At 45.1% G+C, this 22,701-nt stretch overlaps 1 protein-coding gene across 1 annotated transcript in view; it reads left to right on the top strand.

Moving 5' to 3' along the window:
• The first annotated feature begins 2,255 nt into the window (after positions 1 to 2,255).
• CDH23 (cadherin related 23) overlaps positions 2,256 to 22,701 on the top strand; it is a 204,863-nt gene continuing 184,417 nt past the window's right edge. The window contains 2 exon segments of the mRNA XM_059477689.1: positions 2,256 to 2,287; positions 2,397 to 2,560. Of these exon segments, the coding sequence (XP_059333672.1) occupies positions 2,256 to 2,287; positions 2,397 to 2,560 (196 nt within the window).

The raw sequence follows: 22,701 nt of genomic DNA, 5'->3' as shown, positions 1-22,701 counted from the left end.
TGGGACAGGTTTTGGGACAGGTTCAGCTCTGGGGTGGCAGGGGGGTCCCCCTGCTCCTGCCTGCAGGAGATGGGCAGAGATCTCCACCAGTCAAGGCCTCCCTGGAGCCTCCTCCTCTCCAGTTTCCCATCCCAGAGGAGACCCAGCTCTCTCAGCTCTCCATGGCCTCCTCTGGCAATCTGAGAGGGAAATTCCTGCTGTATCCTGGGATTTGCAGCCCAAAGCAGGGTCCTGCCCCCAGACCCTCCCTCAGCAGCCCCCAGGGCCAGGTCTCCCTGTTCCCAGAGCACACAGATCCTGGAAGCCTCCCAGCACCTGCTGCAGCTGGAATTGGAAAGTGCAGCTTATTTTTAGCGTGCTGGTGATATTAAGGGATGTGTTTTGAGACAGAAATGTTTTGCAGAAGCGAGTCCTGTGTGCCAAGGGCTGCTGGGGGTGTTTCAGCTCGTTTTCCCCTCCCAGAGCCTGCTGGCCCCAGTGGCAGGCAGTGACAAGTGTGCTGCCAAGCCCCTGGAGATGCCCTCAGCTCCCAAATAACCCACTTTGTCAGGTTCCTTTCTATTTTCTTTCCAGGTGCTTAACTCCAGAGGCTGTGATTTAAATCTGCCTTTGCAACAGCGCTGCCTGCAGTGCTCTCCCATTTCTCAGGGTGTTTAACCAAGCTGGTGCCTCAGGAAAGAGGGCAGCGCTGAAAATCCCTGTCTCGTCACAGAGGGAGCCCTGGGGGAGCTCAGGCTGCTCCCCCAAGTCTCCAGGAGCTGGTTTGGTGGGATGCACACCTGTGTTTGAGAGGTCTCAGGAGCATCTTGGCAGCTGGGCAGGCCAAGGGGCTGCTGAGGTTTGGTGTGCTCTGCTTTCCTGGGATGCTGAGCACACGCCACCAAACCTTCCTGGGAAATCACCGAGCGCTTTCCTCTCCCTGCACCTCTCTCCCCGCAGCAGATCCCTCCTGGCTGCCTCTCTCCCTGCCTGTGTCACTCTCCTACGTGCTCTGCACTTGGCCCTGTCCCCTAATGAGGCTGCGGGCCAGGGGCAGGCCCGGAGAGGGAGTGGCGAGGAGCGAGCCCGGTGATTAGAGGTGAAAGGAGGCAATTAGAGGGAAAGGCAGCCCGGGGAAGGAGCGCGGGGCTGTGCTGGGGTGCCTGACAAGGCGAAAGGCTCTCAGCTGTGGGAGCAAAGCAAAGCTACTAACTGTGGGCAAAAGCAGTAATTGATGCTCCCGGTCCCTGTGCTGTCGGCTTTCCCCCTCCCCTCTGCCTTTTGGAAAATACCAAATATCCAGAAAGGCTGGTGCAGGGAAGTGGCCCCCCTGCCAGCGAGCATTCCCAAGCCCTTCCCAGCCTTGGGAAATGTTGTGGTGTGATGGAATAGCCTGTCTCAGCTATCCCGGTTCCTTCCCCAGGTATGCCCATCACCTCTCACTTCCCCTCCCTTGCCCCTTGCTGAGTGCTGTCTGTCAATCTTGGCATTCCAGAAAGGGCGTTGTGTGACTGGCAAAGTTCAAAAGATGCCTTACACCCCTTGAGGGGCATTGGACCATCCAGGTGTCATTTGCCCCCTGAGACTTCCCTGCTTATCTGGTTGGTGGCTCCCTACTCCTTCCCTGCCCCTCTCCCTGGGAATGGAGCTGGTGCTGCCTTCAGAGGCCTGTGGGCCAGAATAAAGCTCTGGATCCAAACCCTCCATCAGAACCGACTCCTTTCCTTCACTATCCCCTTAAAGCTTCTCCACAGAGGGAAACCTGAGGAGTGGCCCCTCTTAAGGAAGGAGGCTCCATCCTGACACCACCAGAGCTCCTGCAGGCCTGGCCTTGTCCCAAGGGCCCAGATACAACATCCAGCTGGCCAAAAGTGTCTGTGGGGTGAAACACCACACACCCAGCCGGCCCAAAATGTCTCTGGGGTGAAACACCACACACCCAGCCGGCCAAAAGTGTCTGTGGGGTGAAACACCACACACCCAGCCAGCCCAAAGTGTCTCTGGGGTGAAACACCACACACCCAGCCGGCCAAAAGTGTCTGTGGGGTGAAACACCACACACCCAGCCGGCCAAAAGTGTCTGTGGGGTGAAACACCACACACCCAGCCAGCCCAAAGTGTCTGTGGGGTGAAACACCACACACCCAGCCAGCCCAAAGTGTCTGTGGGGTGAAATCACCACAGCTGCCACCCTGGGTCAAGCAGCAAGGCCCAGACGAGCCCAGGCACGTTCCATCTGGCTATATTGGTGTTTAATTCCAGTATAATGGCACCCAATGTGGGGCAGCTCGATCCTGGGGATGGATCAGTCAGGGAAGAGACCCCTGAGGTGGCACCCTCACTTTTGCTGCAATATCCAGCTGGCCAAAGGTGTCTCTGAGCTGAAACCACCACAGCTGCCGCCCTTGGTCAAGCAGCAAGGCCCAGACCAGCCCAGGCACGTTCCATCCAGCAATATTGGTACTAAATTGGAAATAACTCCTTGTTTCTGTCCTCTTCCCAGGTCAGGGCAATCGCCTGCCCTACTTCATCAACTACTTCTTCGACACCTACCTGCTGATCAATGAGGACACACCTGTGGGTAAGTGGGATGGGCACTGGCTGCCACCACACCTTGGAAAAGCATGGAAGAGGAATGTTTTTCTTTTGATGGACAGATGGAGCTTTTCTTTCCCTGCTTTCTTTAGCTGGGGATTGGTTTTCAGTAAATGCAGAAATCGACCCTGGCTCTCAGTCCATTAAACTTATGGTCTTCAATCAGGGCTCCTGACTGGACTTTAATGGGGGAGGAATTGATTGGGAGGCTGGGATGGAGCCTCTGGAGGTCCCTTTCCCACCTGCAGCCCAAGCAGCACCTTCCTGAGGGAAGGGCTCTCTGCACCCACATCCCCTTCAGGGTTGCACTCCTATTTTGTCAGAAAATAGGGAGATTTCCTCCAGCCTTCCTTCCTCCATGAGACATTATGCCAGTCAAGTCGTTCTTGGAATTACTTTGGCAGTTGAATTTCTGTTTTTTTTTTTTTTTTTTTTAAACTTTGTGTTGCACCGTGTGCATGTATATAATTGACTCTTAAGAATATTGGCACCTTGAGATTTTGTTTCCGGAGGGAAATGTCAGCCTGGGAAGTGTTGACACACACAGTTGTTCCTGTGTTTCCTGCTGTTGGTAGGTGTTTTCTGAGTTAAGCTTTATTAACTTAAAAAAAAAAAAAAAGTAGCATCTGGAAACACCTTTCTGATATCCTGAGTGTGAGGAGCAGAACTGTGTGTGGTGCCTGTTTCCTGGGGAAAAAACAAAAATGGTATTTTTTGAGGTCTGTTTGAGCGCCCATGGCTGCCTGCAGCATCCCCTCCCTGCAAAGCAGCAGCTCCCTGCCTGCTGCCTGCCGTGCCAAAAGGGATCTTAAGCAACAATTAAGAGATCATTCCCCCTCTAATCACTTACAAGAGTAAATTAGTCTTGTCAGGAGCTATTAAGACAGAGAGCTCAGAATTCATTAGGCGAGATTGGGCCAAGGGAGCTGCTGGCGCTGCCGCCGGTCCAGGCTGATTAATTTCTCCCAAAACATCATCAATGCCCATCTGTTTCATTTAGGTCTGGGGAGAGCAATTTTCAGGTGGACTGACCCTGTAGTCAGTTATTTCACCCAGAAGTAATGGGAACACACACACACACACGTACAGAGGGAGCTGGAGGTGGGAGCTCTGGGGAGGGAAATGTAGGAGAAGGAGGAGGATGAGGAGGAGGGAAGGGGATTGGTTGGGTTGTGGTGGCATGGGCAAGACATGGAGAGTCCATTCCAGTTGCCAGCAGCTCTGTCAACCTGTGTTTTACTTGGAAAATGGGAGCACTGTCTGGATGAAACCCCTTGGGAGAAGAGTACGGATGAGAGAGGGACTGTCCATCTCCATCCTGCTGCTGTTTGCCCCAAGCAGAATCATCCCAAGGGACATTTTGCATAATCCCAGACATTCCTAGAGCTGGGAAGGTGGCCCTGCTGCCACGGGGGTTTGCCAGCAGCTGGGTGTGCCATTCACATTCTCTGGAAAAATCTCTTCACCCAGGGTTTTTCTCTTGGGAAGCTGATAAGCCTCAGAGAAAAATGAAAACAACAATTATCTCATTTGCTTCTCCTGTGTTGTGCTCATGTGGAATGTGTTTGGAGATTGTTTACCCACAGGTGATTGTTTCATTGGATTCTGCTGTGAGTTGTTTTCACTCTTTGGCCAATCAGGGCCAAGCTGTGTCAGGACTCTGGAAAGAGTCACGAGTTTTCATTATTACCTTTTAGCCTTCTGTAAGTATCCTTTCTGTATTCTTTAATATAGTATAGAATTCTTTAATACAATATAGTATAATAGAGTAATTAATTAACCTTTTGAGAACATGGAGTCTGATGCATCATTCCTGCCTTCATGACACAGGTGGTCCTGTGTCACTGTGATATTTTATGAAAATCCTTTCGCTAGGATTTCTTCCTGAGAAGCTGAGAAGCCTCAGAAAAGAAATGTAAACAATAATTATCTGATGGCTGCAGAATGTGCTCTGGAGATGGTTTACCAACAGGTGCAGCTTTGATTGGTTCCATGTGAATTGTTTCTACTTGATGACCAATCATGGTCCAGCTGTGTCAGATTCTCTGAGTTGGTCACGAGATTTTATTACTCTTTTTTTTTCTAGCCTTCTGATTAAATCCTTTCTTCTATTCTTTAGTATATAATTTTCTTTTAATATAATATATATCATAAAATAATAAATCAGCCTTCTGAAACATGGAGTCAAGATTCTCATCTCTTCCCTCGTCCTGGGGAAGAGATGCATTTGCAGTGGCTGGGAATGGGCAGGCAGCACTCCAGGCTCCTCCTGCTCAGGGTCCCTGCTGCTGCTGCTGCCAAAGGAGCCTCTTCTTAGCATAATGTAATGACTGCAGTCTAATTGCCCAGCAAATGGATTTGCTGTGAGCAGGACAGGAGTGGGGAAATGAAGATGATCCATCATGTCAGCTCCGTAAGTAGCCTTATAACCACCCAGCCTGGACTCGGCCAGGTTCAAGCTCTGAAAGCTTTCATGCCTCGACGCCTCGCAAAATGTGTGACAAAAGAGGCCCTTCAGATGAGGGCAGTTCCACTTCCCTCCATCCTAGCGAGAACGTTTTGGAATAATGTTGTCTTAGGAGAGTGGGAAGCGCTTCACCCACTGCACTGGAGGTGATAACATGCACGTGGCCCTGCCCTCAGGCCGTGCTGTGTCGGGGGCACGGTCACCCAGGTGGGGACAGCGTGTCCTGTTGGGTTTGTCAGGGCCCCAGGACGAGGTGAGAGGTGAGAATCTGACTCCATGTTCTCAGGAGGCTGATTTATTATTTTATGCTATATTATGCTATATTATGCTATGCTATGCTATGCTATGCTATGCTATAATATACTGTAACTATAACTAAACTAGATATACTATAACTATATATAAAAACTATATTAAAACTATGCTAAAGAATACAGAGGACTATACTATATTAATATATAGAATTATTTATATCATATAATGTCATATAATATCATATAATATTATAATTACATTACATTATATTATAATTACATTATATTATAATTACATTACATTACATTACACTACATTACATTATGCTATACCATAACTATATACTATAACTATAACTAAACTATATATACTATAACTATATATAAAAACTGTACTAAAACTATACTAAAGAATACAGAAAGGATACAGACAGAAGGCTTAACAGCAATGATAATGAAAATCTCGTGGCTGACTCCTCAGAGCCCGACACAGCTGATGGTGATTGGTCGTGAAGTAAAAAACAATTCACATGGAACCAATCAAACATGCACCTGTTGGTAAACACTTGCAATCCCAATCCTAACAAAATGAATTTACAAATCCTAACAAAAAGATTGGTTTCGCATGAAACCAATCAAACATGCACCTGTTGGTAAATGATCTCCAGCCACATTCCAAGGCAGCAAAACAGGGAGAAGCAAATGAGATAATATTTCCCTTCCCTTCCCTTCCCTTCCCTTCCCTTCCCTTCCCTTCCCTTCCCTTCCCTTCCCTTCCCTTCCCTTCCCTTCCCTTCCCTTCCCTTCCCTTCCCTTCCCTTCCCTTCCCTTCCCTTCCCTTCCCTTCCCTTCCCTTCCCTTCCCTTCCCTTCCCTTCCCTTCCCTTCCCCTTTTTTCTTTATTTTTATTGGGATTGCAAGTGTCTGAGATGGTATTTTGCATTTAGATTTAGATATTTATTAGTTTTTTTATTTACATCACAGTCTTACAAGCTGTGAGTTTACACTATTTTTCTAACAAGCTACAAAACAATTCCTTATCTATCTTTACAAGTTTTTTTTAAGGAAAAACCATTTAATTAAGAAATTACACTGAAATTATTTTTAGTTTAACTCAATAACTAATCTCTTAAGCCAATAACTATCTCGTAATGCGGATCTTGTTTAATTACAAAATACTACTCAAGAACTGCTATTCAAAAAGCTACTACTCAAACTCATGAAGAAGGTGAAGAAGAAGAACTAGCTACCACCTTAAAATCTCAATCTTAGCTTTAGATATATATACTATATCCTAAAACTTTAAGTTTTCTACTACGCTTCTATTCAAACTACACACTTATAATTTCAGTTCTGTCAATTTTGGAAGCTTTCTCTACAGCCTCAGGTCAAATGCAGTGTTCTCTTGAGGGTCTTTGAGCACAGAAAATCTGAAATTCTCAGCATGCAGGGTTCCAGCAGCTGCCTCAGCACCACGAATTGCCCTGGGAGCGCGGAGAAGCCCCAAGTCAGCAGGTGCCGGGTCAGGAGCAGTGACAAAAGCAGTGAGCAGTGCCATGCCCAGTGACCTGGGCCGTGCCTGCTGCTCGCTTTCCCTTCCCTCTGGCTCTCCCAGGAGCCCTGGGCTGTGCTCTCCATCCTGGGGTGCACTGTGCTCAGGGAGATGGATGGATGGATGGGTGGATGGATGGATGGATGGCTGACAGGGAATTTCATGGTTGCTCTGGGCAGCTTTTGCTGAGCTGGCAAACGCTGTCGTCAAGGATATTTCTGCGCTAAATTTGAATAGGCAGAGCTGAACCTTGCTCTTTGTAAGATCTACTTGAGAATGGGCTCTCCCTGTGCCCCTGCAGCTCAAGAGGAGTGGAGGACCACTGAGGAGTGGCTGCACTTTGGCGGCCACTAAAGGGTTTAGGTTGGTGTGTGACACCTCGTGCCTGCTGGGACACCATTACTTCACCATTATTTCACAATTATTTCACAAGAAAACCAAATAGGAGCGTGGTGTTCCACAGGCAGGGTGACTCCTCACGTGGATCTGAGGCAGCACATCCCTCTGATATTTGTGGATGATTTAATTTAATTCTCTGTCCTAGGCAAGGACTGGCCTGTGACCATGTTCACAGGGGTCTGAGGATGAGGGAAGAGACGAGGATCTGACTCCATGTTTCAGAAGGCTGATTTATTATTTTATGATCTATATTACATTAAAACTATACTAAAAGAATAGAAGAAAGGATTTCATCAGAAGGTTGGCTAAGAATTGAATAGTAAAGAATGATAACAAAGGTTTGTGTGCCGGAGAGACAGTCCGAGCCAGCTGACTGTGATTGGCCATTAATTAGAAACAACCACATGAGACCAATCCCAGATGCACCTGTTGAATTCCACAGCAGCAGATAACCATTGTTTACATTTTGTTCCTGAGGCCTCTGAGCTTCTCAGGAGGAAAAATCCTAAGGAAAGGGTTTTCCATAAAGGATGTCTGTGACACTGGCCCAGAAGGATTTTCATCTCCAGGCTTCCATCCTGCACTCTGTGCCTGTCCCTTCCAAGGCAATCATCCCTTCCAACGCTGCTGCCTTTTGCACAGGGAGATGCTTTGGCACCCAGGACAGCTCCCTGGGCATGCTGGGCCACTCAAGCTGCTGCTGGAGATAATGGTTATCAGCGTGGCACCGAGCAGGGGCTCAACCTGCCTGATCCCACAGCTGTGCCCAGGCTCCTCTAGATGCATCACTGGGAGGAAAAAAAGGCAAAAAAAAAAAGATGCTGGCGCTCTGATCCCTGCCTGCTTCTGGGCTGATTAAATTGTCTCAGAGCTGGGAGATCCATTGTGAAAAACTCTAAATATTTGTTTTTAGAATTTTAAAAGTTTAACAGTAATAAAATGGTTATAAAAATAGTAATATAATTAAAGTAATACAAATTTGGACAATTAGAATTCAGGACAATACAAGATAATGAAAACAAAGAGTTATGGATAGTTTGGGTAACTCTTTCGGGGCAAAATAAGCTTGAGAAAGGACCCATGTTAACAGAGCATTGATTCCTAAAAGCAACAGCCTGTATATTCATATACTTCATATATGATGTATAAATTCTGTTCAAACAAAGGATTTTGTTTGGTCAGTGTAAATTTTTTATTTTTAGTCTTAACAGAGTCTTCAGGGCTGAGCGAGGCAGGAAGAATTTGACAAGAGAGCAAAAAATTCTTTTTCTCTGAAAGATTTAGGTGTCCTGAGGCTACTATCTGGTGCGAGCCCTCTCTTAAAAAAATATCTTAGTATAGTTTCTATTTTAACATTGTATAATAGTATAGTTTCTATTTTAACCTTATGTTATAACCTGAAACTGTATTTAAGACACTGCTTAAGAAAATTAATTCAGCATAAGTTTCTAACATAACACATATAATATTCATTTGAATATTTGTGAAAAGCCAATCATAAAATACACATTTTTCACATCCATGCATGGGGCCGGCTTTGGGTGGATGGCTGTGTCATCTGAGCAGGGCAGGGCCACCAGACCCTGGTGGCACTTGGTCTGTGGCTGGTGACAGAACCTGGGCACCAGGTGTGTTGGCACTGACACGGGAGCTCTTCAGTGTTTATCTATCCCCCAATGGCTGTTTGCTGCCTAAAACCGAATTTTCAGGGCTCCTGAGAGCTCTCCAGAGGAGCAGCCTCATTTTTAAGCCTGCTGAAGACCCTAATGAGCAGCAATATTTGAGGAGAGCTCAAGGAGGGGATCTCAGCTCTCCCTTTATCTGTCATTTGAAGGCCCATTGATGAAATTACTTGTTGAGCTGTAGAAAGTACAGCATCTTTAATGAAAACTTAAGGCTGGAAAATTAGTTATTCCCAACATCAGGGAACTTAAGGTTTAAAAAAAAAAAGCAAAAAAAAAGCCCCCACTCCCACCCAAACCCTTAACCCTGCATCATTAAATTAATCACTTCATCAATCACTTAAACTTTCATATCTGCTTTGCTAATAGGCAGTAACATTAATGCTCGTGTTTGAGAAGGGGAAGAGGGAGAAGGAAGAAAGTATATTTGCAAAATGGACTCATTAACATGCCAGGGTAACCTTGCTCCCCATCAAACCACCCAGAGGTTTGATCTCAGCACCTTTTGAGCCCTGGCACGGAGGCCAGGCCCTTTCCAGGGAGAGGGAGAAAGATGTGGCAGCTGGGTAATGAGGGCTGGGGTGGTTTTTAGTGTCTGGGATGGCTTTAGCAGCGTTAATTATCTGTGCAGGGCGGGCTGTGCCCTGGTCCTTGTCACTCTGCAATGCCTGCGCTTGGATGCCTGCACTGCCCCAGCTCAGGAAAACATTCCAGGCTCATTGGAGGCATTAACATGGGTGGCAAAACTGAGAAAGAGCAGTGAGTCAGGCTTAACAAAGGGGAAAAAACACAGGAGGGGGGAAAAAAAAGAACGTATGTATGGATAAGTGTGTATATATTCAAGCTAGGAGACATATATATATATATATATATATAATATTTATATATAATATTTATATATAATATTTATATATAAAATATTTATATATATTTATATAAATAAAAAAAGATATAAAATATTTATATATGTAATGTATAATTTTATATTAATATATAATATATTTTTATATTTATATATATTTATATGTTTATAGATATTTTAATTTATTTATATAGTTTTATATGTATATTTTATATATATTTATATAATGTATATCTTGATATTATATATTTATATACATTATATATTTATATATTTTATATATTATATTTATTTTTATATATGTATATATTTATATATTTATATATATTTTATATCTTTTTATATATATATATATATATATATATATATATATATAATTTATTTATTTATTTATTTATTTATTTATTTATTTATGTGTGTGTATGTGTGTGTGTGTGTATCTTTTTGGAGGTATGCTATTAGCTAAGGGTCGTGCCCTGTTCTGGAGGGAAAGACTTGCATTTGCACACACTTACAATTTTATTTTTGGCGAGGAAGGTGAGCTGTGAAAAATCAGGGGGAAAAAAAGCCCTGGTTGCAAACAGTGGTGAACATGCTTGTGTGTTTTGCCAGATCTGGAACTTGATGTTTTTGGGTGGTGTGATCTTAAAAAGGAAGGGATAAAACCCTAACCCTAACTCCTTTGCCCTCTGCTTCTAATGCTGGCACATGTGAGATCTCTGCAGTCTGCATCTGCCCCTGGATCCCTGGCAGTGCCCAGGGCCGGGCTGGAGGGGCTTGGAGCAGCCTGGGATGGTGGAAGGTGTCCCTGTCCATGGCAGGGGGTGGAAAAAGACAATTTTGAAGCTCCCTTTCAACGCTTGAAGTTCCTTTTCCACGACACCCTCAACAACTCTTTTTATAGAATTTTCAGTCTAGTGAAGAAAACTTTCAGTGTCAACTTCTTCCTCTGAATCCTGAAAACATCTTCAGGGCTGAGCAAGGCAGGAAGAAGTTAGGTTTTTTTTGATAAATGAGTAATAAATTCTCTTTCTCTGAAAGATTTAGGTGTCCTGTGGCTGCTGTCTCATTCCTCACTTTTTAAAAAAAGTGTCCTACATAGCACAGTTTCTATTTTAACATTATGTTACAACCTAAAATTATATTTAACGCACTACTTAAGAAAATTAATACAGCATAACTTTCTAACAGAACACATATAATATTCATTTTAATATTTACCAAATGCCAGTCATAAAATATGCATTTTTCACAGGTGCATTGATGGCTTTTGAATTAACTGTAGCCATCAGGAGGGGGGAAAGGAAGCCTTGTTGGACAACTCTGAAAACATCTGCTCCGTTTGCAGCGCTGGTCAGGGCAGTGAAAAGAGCTCTGTGAGCTCCCTCTCTTAAAGATTTATTAATATTGCTGGGTACACGAGGGGGAAAGATTTCAACCACTTGACATTTAATGGTTAGTAACTCAATTTTATTCCATTCATCTGCATGGCTTTGTCAGGCGCCTGCTCGGGTATTGTATCACAGAGGTTGTCTTGCTGCCTGTGAGCAATTAGGAGGGTGATTTGGTACCTGGATCTGGAGAAACCTCTTTATTTTTCCTTTCTAATTGATTATTAGCTTCGAGGTGAGAGCTGGTGTCGTGGAACATAACATCCTTTCATAAACAGGGATGTGGTGGCTTTGCTCGCTCTGCTGTTTTGGTTTTTCAAGCAGTTAATTTGAAAAGAAGAGGAAGGGGGGAGACAAAAAGACTTTGAAATGCAGAAAGTCCAAGGGAGATGAACAATTTGGGGTATGGAGAGAAACGAGGAGCATCCTCCCAGGCAGAGATTAATGGTTGTTACTAATGATTTTGGGAAGTAGAGGGGAAGGAATAAGATGTGGCAGAAGACTGTAAAATAAGCACCAGCCCTGCAGAAAAGCCTGACTCTGGAAATGCACCTTTTCCCACACGACAGCAGCATCAAATTAAACACATCCTGCTGGAAAAAGCAGCATTTCCCTGCCAAGGAGTTCTGCTGTGTGTGGTGAGGCAAGAAGTGAGGGGAACACAGAGAAAGCACCATCCTGCCTCCACATCTCTGCCAGCAGCTTTCCTAGGGGCATGAAGCGTGGGGAGAAAATAATAATAATAATAATAATAATAATAATAATAATAATAATAATAATAATAATAATAATAATAATAATAATAATAATAATAACTGCCTAACAATAAACTGTACTAATAATAAATTATATTATTTATTAATAATAATAAATAATAAAATAATAGTTAAAACCCCCAAAAATAATAAGACTACCCCCCAAAAAAAAAACAACAAAAAGACCCCAAAAAGCCCCACACCCACAAATAAATCCCACAAAAAACCCCCACAAAAACCCAACAAACAAACAAACAACAAAAAAACCCCAAACAAAAAACAATACAAAAACACACACACACACAAAAAAAAAACCAAAAACAACAAAAATGCCCAAAAAGAACAATCTCCCAGGATTTGCAAGTTGCTTTCTGCCGTGGAAAAACTGTGCTCCCATCAGGTGCAGAGTGAGGAGTGAGAGCTTGCAGAGAGCACCAGCCTGAAGTTGTTGCCCGCCTGCTTTCCCCTGAAAGAGGCAGAAATTGAGGCTCTGTATGGGGGGAAAAAAAATTAAATCCCAATCTGGTTTCATCACACTGCAACAGGGTGATCTGATGGAGCCATGGACATTGGCAGCATCCGGGAAATTCACAGAACAGTGGCAGGAGAGTGAATTTCATTGGGGCTGGAGTGCTCCACAAGCAGATAAAGGTGGGAAAATGTCTCCTAGGAGAGAGGGGAGGCCTCCATGGACTTAAAACCAGGACTTTGATTTTGCATTCCAATTTGTAAGTTGGGGTTGTGATTTTTTTAATTTTTTATTTCGCTGGTCAGTTCATCTCAAAAGCCAAAATCACTGTGCTTGGCGTGGGCACAATTCCACCATAAAATCAGCTGGAATCTGTTGGAATCCAGCTGGAAACAGCTGGAATCTGGCATCCAGTGGTGGCAATCCCCCCTGCAGCCCCCAGGACCAGCAAATTGTGGGTTTGCTCTTGGTGTATCCAGCACCCAGTGCTGCTGTCCAGGGAGCTTTCGCTGGGACGCTGCTCCCAGGGGTGGAAAATGCTCTCTAAAAGAAGCTTTCCTGTCATGGATCTGCACACAGCCTCTTCTGAACAAGGTGCAGGGTCAGTATTTGCGGGTGGCAGGTCCTTTGCCAGGCAGGGCTCATCCCTGCTTTCCATGAAACCGTGCGCAAGTGGCCCCAGGTGCTTGGATAATGGCATCCTTAATTGTGCTCTGAAGGAGATAACTCCTTATCTGGCAGCCTGACATCTTTATTGTTATTAATGCGTGAATAACGCACTGTGCTGGGAGTTTTGTGCATCACTTTGGCAGCAAATGTTTTCCTTTTGTGTTCGCTGGTGCCTGGTGCTCTGCCGCCCGTGGGATTCCCAAGGGTGGGGAATCCCAGAGGTCCAGGAATGCTGCCCCTACTCCTTCCCTTATCAGATGGTCACTCCATTTAATTGCCCTGCAGCTCTTCCTCTATTTCTGCTGTGGGTGGAGGTGGTGGGGAGCAATTCCTCTGCCGGCTCTGCAGTTTGTTGGGACGTGGAGCACCTGGGACCATCAGTCAGATGGGGATTGGGATTTTGGGGTGCAGGCGGGGATGGGGAGGCCTGGGACGCTGTGGGCACGGGCGCAGGTGCCCGTGGGGCTGGGGGGGCTCTGCAGGGGCTGGAGGTGTCCCTTGGAGCCAGTAGGGAAAGGGAAGGAGGGTGGGAGGCAGCTGCAATCTGTCGAGTCCACGAGAAGCAGCTTCCGTGCTGTAACTTGCTATTGAACAGGATAACAAGGTCAATAATGCCTTTGCCTGGGAGAGCTTCAGCCAGCACTTCTATCAAAACCAATATTAATTTTCACTAATTAGGAGCTGCAGCTAATGAGTGTCACAGCTAATTTCCCTCATCCATAACGAGGGAGAGGAGGGGGTCAGAGCCTGCAGATCTGCCTCCTCTCTGCTCCCCCTTTCCTCCTGGCCCAACATGTGTTTGTCACCTGGGTGTTGGGTGTCTGCAGGGACGTGGCAATGTGTGTGTGGAGCACAGGAGTGCTTTGGGAAGGCAGGGAAGGGGAGATGCACTGTGCAGCAGGTGTTGGATGCTGCAGTGAGGGGAGGGAAAAAGAGCTTGGAAGGATGTGCAAGGGAGAGAAAAGGATGCCTGTTGTCCTGAAGGGGAAGTTGGAGTGTTTTCTCTTGAAACTTTAATTTCAGAATTTATTGTGTGTTTTATTATCCCTGTTCCCTTCCAGACCTGTTACCCACTCAGATCAGCCTGGAAGGCACCAAACAGTGAAACAGTGAGTTTGTCACCATCCATAGTCTTGTGACTCACCCTAGAGGGTCTTTCTCTTGCCTTTGACCCTGGGACAAGCTGGACAGGTGTTGAAAATGTTTTTGGGGGGTGAATTTTAGTGTGCAGATACCTTTGGTGCTGTGCAGGTCGTTGTCCCACACAGGTCAGAGGCAGGAGCATTGTCACAGACATATTTTATGAAAAAACACTTTTGCTAGGATTTTTTCTCCTGAGAAGCTGAGAAGCCTCAGAGGAAAAGAAAAACAATGATTATCTGCTGCTGTGGAATGCAACAGGTGCATCTGTGATTGGTCCATGTTGGTTGTTTCTAATTAAAGGCCAATCACAGTCAGCTGGCTCGGACTCTCTGGCCAGTCACAAGATTTTCTTATAATTCCATTCCTTTCTTTTCCTTGCTAGCCTTCTGATGAAATCCTTCTAGTCTTTTAGTATAGTTTTAATATATAATTTTCTTTTAATATAATATATATCATAAAATAACAAATCAGCCTTCTGAACCACGGAGCCAAGACTCTCATCTCTTCCCTCGTCCTGGGACCCCTGTGAGCACCACCACAGAGCATTCTGTGGATGTTGCCAAGAGAAAGCAAACTCCTGATTTGGAATTACCCCTGTTTGGCTTGTAAACTCGATCTGATGGCTCAGACAAGGGGAGAAAGGGCACAGTGAACATGTGAAACATCTCTGAGACATCTTTATAGTCTGCGCTTTGCAAACAAGCCGGAGCCTCAGAATTATCCACAGGGATTATTGCCTTAAATAAGAATACACCAGAGAAATCTGTGGGCTGCTGTCAGACAGCCCGTGGTTAGGGAAGGCTGGAACTGACTGAATAAATGATTCACTGGTTCTACTCACTGGTGCTGCCCTGAGTGTAAAGCCCAGGAGCCTTCCCTGTCGGGACTGATCTGTTCCGCGAGCAGCACGTGCACCGCCAGCCCGTCCTGATGTGCTGCTGGAGAGCTTTTGCCTCCTCCAGGGGATCTTCCCCAACAGACACGCTCCTCTTTGGGGTGTCTGGGGCCTTGAGAACGGGCTCGGCAGAGGAGAGCCTCTCCTGGAAAGCGGCTGATCCCAGAGCATCCTTTTGGGGCATCCCAAGGTGTGGAGCTGCTCGTGGGCCCGGCTCTCGTCCCTGCCCACGGTGGGCTGTGCCTCCAGGGCTGTTCTCCAGCTGCCCAGCTCATCCTGCTTTGGGCAGCTTTATTTGACTTTTTGTCTTTTTATTGTGGGCCTGGAATTGCCATCCAGCCCACAGCAGCTCCTGCAAGGTGTTTTCCCTCTGCCTGCTCCAGGACTCGCTGCACCCTTAAATGCCTGGAGTTGTTATTCCTCAGCAGCTCCTCCTGTGCCTGTCATCAGCCTCACTGGGGAGGGGAGAATATATAAAAATAAATAATTATTATTTATAATTTATTTATTATAGCACAAATATATATATTTATTATATATAATTCCAAATATATTTATATTTATTATATATAATTATGTATATTTATTATATATAATTCTGAATAAATATATGCTTATTATATATAATTCCAAATATATTTATATTTATTATATATCATTCTAAATAAATATATATTAATTATTTATAATTCTAAATAAATATATATTTATTATATATAATTCTAAATAAATATATTTATTATTTATAATTCTATTCATTGTAGAATATATTATTATATAATAAATAATCATTTTATAATACATTATTATATTATAAATATATATAATATATAATAAATATATATTATAAAATATATGAAGATTGTAGTTATATATTGTATAATACATTACTATACAATAAATACATATAAATAAATGTTTAAAATTATATAAAATATATACAAAATAGTATATATTTCTATAGATAGTATATATATTTCTATATATAAATAGATATAAGCATATATATTATATAATGTAAATATATATTATATTGTATTATATTTTTGTATATATACAAAAATATAATATATATAAATATAATATATATACATATGAGTTTAGTTATTATATATATATATAGTTATAGTTATAGTTATAGTTATAGTTATAGTTATAGTTATAGTTATAGTTAGTTATAGTTATAGTTATAGTTATAGTTATATTATAAATAAACTTATCCCACAGCCATCCCAAAACCTGAAAGAGAAGCAGGGGTTTTGTATGAGAAATACCTGGGGTGATGGAGCCCCCCAGGGTCTCTCTTTTCTCCTCTTTTTTTTTCTTATGGAAAGAGTCAAACTGGTTCTAAAGCAGATTCTTCATGACTATCTCATATTGGTACAGGTATTAAGTTGGTTATGAATTTCTTGCACTTTCACTCCTAGGAAAATCCTTTCCTTATTCCTTTTGCGTTCACTCTTGATTGATAAGGTTTATTATCACTCTTTAATAAGCACAGATACAATCTCAGCCCAAATTTGAGGTATTTATGGGAGTTACTAGGCCAGGGAATCTGCATCCTGCCAAGAACAAGGGCTAGAATAAAGGACAACCTTTAAGAAAGGGTTTAAAAAAAAAAAAAAAAAAAGAAGAATGGCTCTCTTTTAATGGGAAGGAGGAAAAAAAGGTGCATTTATTGCTGATGGCAGCTCACAAAGCAACATTGCATGGAAGTGCTTGTGAAATGTATTTATTTGGCGGGGTTTTTTTTGGACTGGTGGAATGAATTTATTTGGGGTTGGACTGGTGGAATGAATTTTTTTGGGGGGGGGTTTTTTTGAGGTTTTTAGCTGTGTCTCATCCCATGGGGATTGGCAGCCTCTGGGGCCTCTCATCTCTCAGCTGTGATGCACCAAGACTCCTTTAGGGAGATCCATAAAGTCCTTCAGTGGGGCCAAGGGGCTGGAAATCAATGTTAGGTGGAAAGAGCAGGGAGGGTTTTCTTCATCCAAGAAATGGTTCAATAACACAGGAAAAGTTCAGCTCTACAAGAGGCTGGATTGGCATGGGAGCTGGAGCTGCTGCTCCAAAGGGGCTGGAAAAAAAATGGATGTGTGTGACATCTGTGTACATGTAGCAGGGAGATGCTGAATTTGGTGGTCAATGCCCATTTCTCCCCCAATCAAGTCTTCACTCTGAGCAATTGAAAGAAAAAAGCCTAAAACTGGGACTCACTGGCTCACTTTCCTCTTCATAAATTTCCACTTTTAGAACAGTCTGTGAAACCTCAGTGATTGCTTTCTTTTTGCTTTCAAACAAGCCAGCAGCTGGGACTGAGCATGGAGTTCTGTGTTCAGTTTGGATTTTTAGATGTGATTTGCTTTTCCATGTGACTGAAGGAGGTTTTTTTGAGCACTGGCTGATCTGGACACTGTGTGAGGAGGGGTGTGCAGGCCTTTTTTTGTTTATTTTTAAATGTGATTTGCTTTTCCATGTGACTCGGGGGTGTTTTTTTGAGCACTGGCTGATGTGGGCACTGTGTGAGGAGGGCTGTGCAGGCTCAGCCACCCCTTGCAGCTCTGACCCAGCCTGCAGAAAGAGCAGCCAGGCTCTCACAGGCCACCTTGGACAGGGGAATCATGGAATTCTAAAATGGTTTGGGTTAGGACATCTCATATATCACCGTTACATATATGTAAAACCTTAGAAAAGCCTTACAAAATCAGACCTTGCTATTCCAGCTAAGGTAGCTACTAGCCCGAGAAGTTCCTTTGAGAATAGAATCATAAGAATAAAAACCAATCTCTTCTGTGAGAAAACAGTTTGCACCTATATTAATAAAAAGCCTATCCAGTGAGAAATAGTGAGGAAAAAAAAGTAAACATTTGTGATGGTGTTCACAGGGGCTTTTGGTCAAGGGAAGAGATGAGGACCTGACTCCATGTTTCAGAAGGCTGATTTATTATTTCATGATATATGTTACATTAAAACTATACTAAAAGAATAGAAGAAAGGATTTCATCAGAAGGCCAGCTAAGAATAGAAAAAGAAAGAATGATAACAAAGGTTTGTGTCTCGCACAGAGAGTCCGAGCCAGCTGGGCTGTGATTGGCCATTAATTACAAACACCCAACATGAGACCAATCCCAGATGCACCTGTTGCATTCCACAGCAGCAGCAGATAACCATTGTTTACATTTTGTTCCTGAGGCCTCTCAGCTTCTCAGGAGGAAAAATCCTAAGGAAAGGGTTTTTCATAAAAGATGTCTGTGACAAACGTAATCTAGAAAGAAAAAAATTTAATAAACACGCACACTGAGCACTGCCAACCAGTAAACTGTCAGTAATTTGCTGACCTATTAAATTCAAACACAGGTACATTTTAATACCATATAAAAATAATCTGTGTATAATAAAGATTCAGCTACTCTACATGAAGAAACAAGATTTTGTCCACCTCTATCACAGCACTGGAGCAGCTGTTGAGTGCTTCTTTGGGAAGCTGAGGCAGGCTGGATGCTGTGTGTTCGTGTGAGGATGTGTTTTTGTGCAGGTGCCTCCACAACCCCTCGGAAGGCTCTTTCCAGAGGCAGATTCCATTCCATCAAAATGCAAAGGCATTCCCACCTGACCACGGTGACCATTTCTGTGGGGTGAGCTGCCAGTTGCCAGCACTCAGAGCGACAGTTGTAGGAGCAATTAGTGAGAAATCCTGGGCCTGAAATATGTTTTTAATAAACCATTCACTGGGTATATTCAAATAACAAATAGATTCCTGCAAAGCCGAGTCTATTTGCAGACAACTCGCAAATGAGAAAGGCTAAATTAATTGAATGCCCCAGCCACTGGGGATAATGGTCCAGCTGTAACAGAGCTCTCCAGATGTTTGTTTGCAGAAGAGTGTGCTTTCATAGGAGAAGAAAAAACACTCGTGGGTGTATTAACTCAGAAACAAGTTCACAGCTGTGTGCTCGCGCGCTCTGCCTCGCTCTGCCGCCAGCCGCTGTGCAGCTCTGCTCCAAGGCTTCCTCCCGCCATAAACAGCCTCTTTATTTCTCACTCATTGTCCTCCTGGCCGTGTTTAGACATCTTTGACGTGCAGAGTGAGGCAGTGGCGCTGTGAGAGCCTCCTGGGCTTGGGCAGGGATCAGCCCTGCCGTGCTCCAGGCTGTGAGTGCGGCTGGACCGCGGCTGCTCGCACCTCGGACTGCTGGGCCTGGCTTCTCCCTGCCTTTGGGGTGGGTTTGCTGCACAGGACCAGGGGCTGGAGCTCTATGAGGCTGGTGGGAGCTCTCAGGGACGAGTGGGAGAGCCTTGGTCACTGGGTTGGATTTAATTCCATCTAAAGACTGGAGCTTTGCCCGACTTGGCTTTATCAGCGCGCTGGAGCCATCAGCTCCCCATCCATTTCCCTGGGCCCTGTTTTGTCCCTGTTTGGCTTCTCCCTGGCTTTGGGGTGGGTTTGCTGCACAGGACCAGGGGCTGGAGCTCTATGAGGCTGGTGGGAGCTCTCAGGGATGAGTGGGAGAGCTTTGGTCATCAGGTTATGTTTAATTTCACCTAAAGACTGCAGCTTTGCCTGGTTTCTCCCAGAGGAGCTTGGCTTTATCAGCACACTGGAGCCACCAGTGCAGCGCTCCCCATCCATTTCCCTTTGCTCATGTTTGGCTTTTCCCTGGGTTTGGGGTGGGTTTGCTGCACAGGACCAGAGACTGGGAGCTGTCTGAGGCTGGTGGGAGCTCACAGGGATGAGTGGGAGAGCCTTGGGCTAGGTTTAATTCCACCTAAACACTGGAGCTTTGGCTGACTTCTCTGGAAGGAGCTTGGCTTTATCAGCACACTGGAGCCATCAGCTCCCCATCCATTTCCCTGGGCCCTGTTTTGTCCCTGTTTGGCTTCTCCCTGGCTTTGGGGTGGGTTTGCTGCACAGGACCAGAGGCTGGAGCTGTATGAGGCTGGTGGGAGCTCTCAGGGATGAGTGGGAGAGCCTTGGTCACTGGGTTGGATTTAATTCCATCCAAAGACTGCAGCTTTGCCTGACTTGGCTTTATCAGCACACTGGAACCACCAGTGCAGCACTCTCCATGCATATCCTGGGTCCTGTTTTGTCCCTGTTTGGCTTTTCACTGGTTTTGGGTGGGTTTGCTGCACAGAACCATAGATTGGAGATGTATGAGGCTGATGGGAGCTCTCAGGGATGAGTGGGACAGCCTTGGTCACTGGGTTAGGTTTAATTCTATCCAAAGACTGCAGCTTTGCCTGGTTTCTCCCAGAGGAGCTTGGCTTTATCAGCACACTGGAGCCACCAGTGCAGCGCTCCCCATCCATTTCCCTTTGTTCTTGTTTGGCTTTTCCCTGGTTTTGGGGTGGGTTTGCTGCACAGGACCAGAGATTGGGAGCTCACAGGGATGAGTGGGACAGCCTTGGTCACTGGGTTATGTTTAATTCCATCTAAAGACTGCAGCTTTGCCCAACTTCTCCCAGAGGAGCTTGGCTTTATCAGCACACTGGAGCCACCAGTGCAGCGCTCCCCATCCATTTCCCTGGGCCCTGTTTTGTTCCTGCTGCTGAGCAGGCCAAGCTGGTAGTGGAGCCCTGTAGCTGAGGTGCTCCATTACTCACAGGGAGGGGACAATGGGACGTGGGGCTGCTCCTCAATGTCTCTGCACGTCGGCCTCATTAATAACCAGCGGCTCCTAAATAGCCTCATTCATCAACAGGCAATTTACTGCGTGCCCTGCCGGGGCTGCAGATAAGCTCCTGCCTCACACAGCACCTGCCAAGGGTCCCCACACCTCCTCTGTGGCATTTCAGAGGGACAAAGAGGGAGGCATGGGAGGAAATTCTCTGTCTGAGATGTCGCCAGGCCCAGGAGCCTGGAGAAGCTGGGTTGATGGGCTACAGGTGTCTGTCATCTTTGAGGAGAGACTTCTGAGGTCCTCTTGGTTCTCTCAAAGGTTTTGTTGCTTTCATTGTGGCTGCCCCATCTCTGGAAGTGTCCAAGGCAAGGCTGGACAGGGCTTGGAGCAATTTGGGATTGTGGAAGGTGTCCCTGGAACAAAGTGGTCTGTAAGGTCCCTTGCAACTCAAATCCTGCCACGACTCCATGGTGTAAGGAGGAAGATGTAGGGGGATAGAATACAAGAAAATAAAGATAGTGTAGAGAGTAATCTCACCCCTAAGGAGTTGCAGCTGGGAGAACTATCCAAGATCAGGAGCAGGCCTGACTTTAGCAGGCCACAGCTGCAAACAGTGAGAAGAAGAGTCTATAAAAGAGGGGGGTGGGGTTGAGAAGGGAACTGGGGTCAGTTGGCTGCTTTGAGAAGAAAGAGTCAGTGCTCTGAGAGCTGCCCATGAGACACACCAAGAAGGTTTGGAATTTTTGAGATAAGGAGACCACACCAAGAAGGTATGAAACTTTTGAGATAAGGAGACAACAGCATGGAACCCCTGCAATAGGATGACAACAGGAGGAGGAAATGTGACCTTTCCAAAACCGTCTCCCTTGTGTTTCTGATTCCTGCCCCGTTGCTCAAGCCCTGCTTTTGCTGCAGCCGTATCTTGGAGATCAGGAGGCACTAACTCAACCCTGGGGAGATAAATCCGGAAGGGATTTCGCTGCATCTCCATTATAACGAGGCAGAATTCATCACCCAGCGCATGTTGTGAAACCTCAGAGAGTTACGGTGACAGCCCAAGGCCGGCTCACTCGCGGAGCTGAGATCTGCAGACAAACCTGACCGCTGGCTCCATTTCCTCTGCCTTGGTGATGTTAGGGAAATCAATCCACAGGCACCACAGGTTTATGTCCAAAAACGAGACAGAGGAGTCCTTTTTTGGCTTTATTCGAATACAGGGAGAGGCCATGGGCATTTCCCTGGGATCTCTCAAATTTTTGGAGGACGTAGCCTCCTTTTTATCCCAATTTTCCAGCTGCATTTCCCTTCTCTCTTTCCCCACTGGCTGAGGCACTTGAGAGGTTCAGACTTCCCAAAACACCTGATCCCAAAGATTCCCCTCTAATGTACAACCCTCCCTTTTAATTTTTAATTCTTATGGAATTTAGGGGGTTTTCTTCCCCATTGTTTCTTTCATCTTTCAATGTCTTAATTTCATTGATCAGCAAACCTAAAGTTTATTTGTAAAAGCAAATCTCTTTTTCCATTTATCAATCAGTGGACCCCTTCCCGTTGTTACTTTTCTCTCCCAGTGCTGGTTTTATCTCCCAGCAGGGCTAGTTTTATCTACCCCAGCTTGCTTGTGAAGGCAAACCCACAATTCCTCTCAGGAATAGTGGATTTGGATGCTGGTACCCCATCCAGCTTTGGAGCCAAACACCCTGTGCTATTTGGGCTGGGCACGGCTGGGTTTTTGTTCCCCCGAGCCATTCAGAGAGCAGAGCAGCTGGGCAGGAGCTGTAGCACGAGAGGAGGGTTTGTATTCCCCGTGAGAGTGAGAGCTTTGGGGACGGCTCAGCTTTTGTGAGGCGCAGATGAGATTTCAAGCGAGACGCGAATGAACGCCCTTCCCTCGCGCAAAGTGGAATCTGCTGACATGTTCGTTTCGTTGCCGGTTTTGGTTTTTTTGCCTCTCCCCCCATTCACGTTG

Source organism: Ammospiza nelsoni, chromosome 8 (genome assembly GCF_027579445.1).
Source record: "Ammospiza nelsoni isolate bAmmNel1 chromosome 8, bAmmNel1.pri, whole genome shotgun sequence".
NCBI lineage: Eukaryota > Metazoa > Chordata > Aves > Passeriformes > Passerellidae > Ammospiza > Ammospiza nelsoni.
Note: the sequence above shows the minus strand (reverse complement) of the source record. Positions and strands in the feature narration are given on the sequence as shown.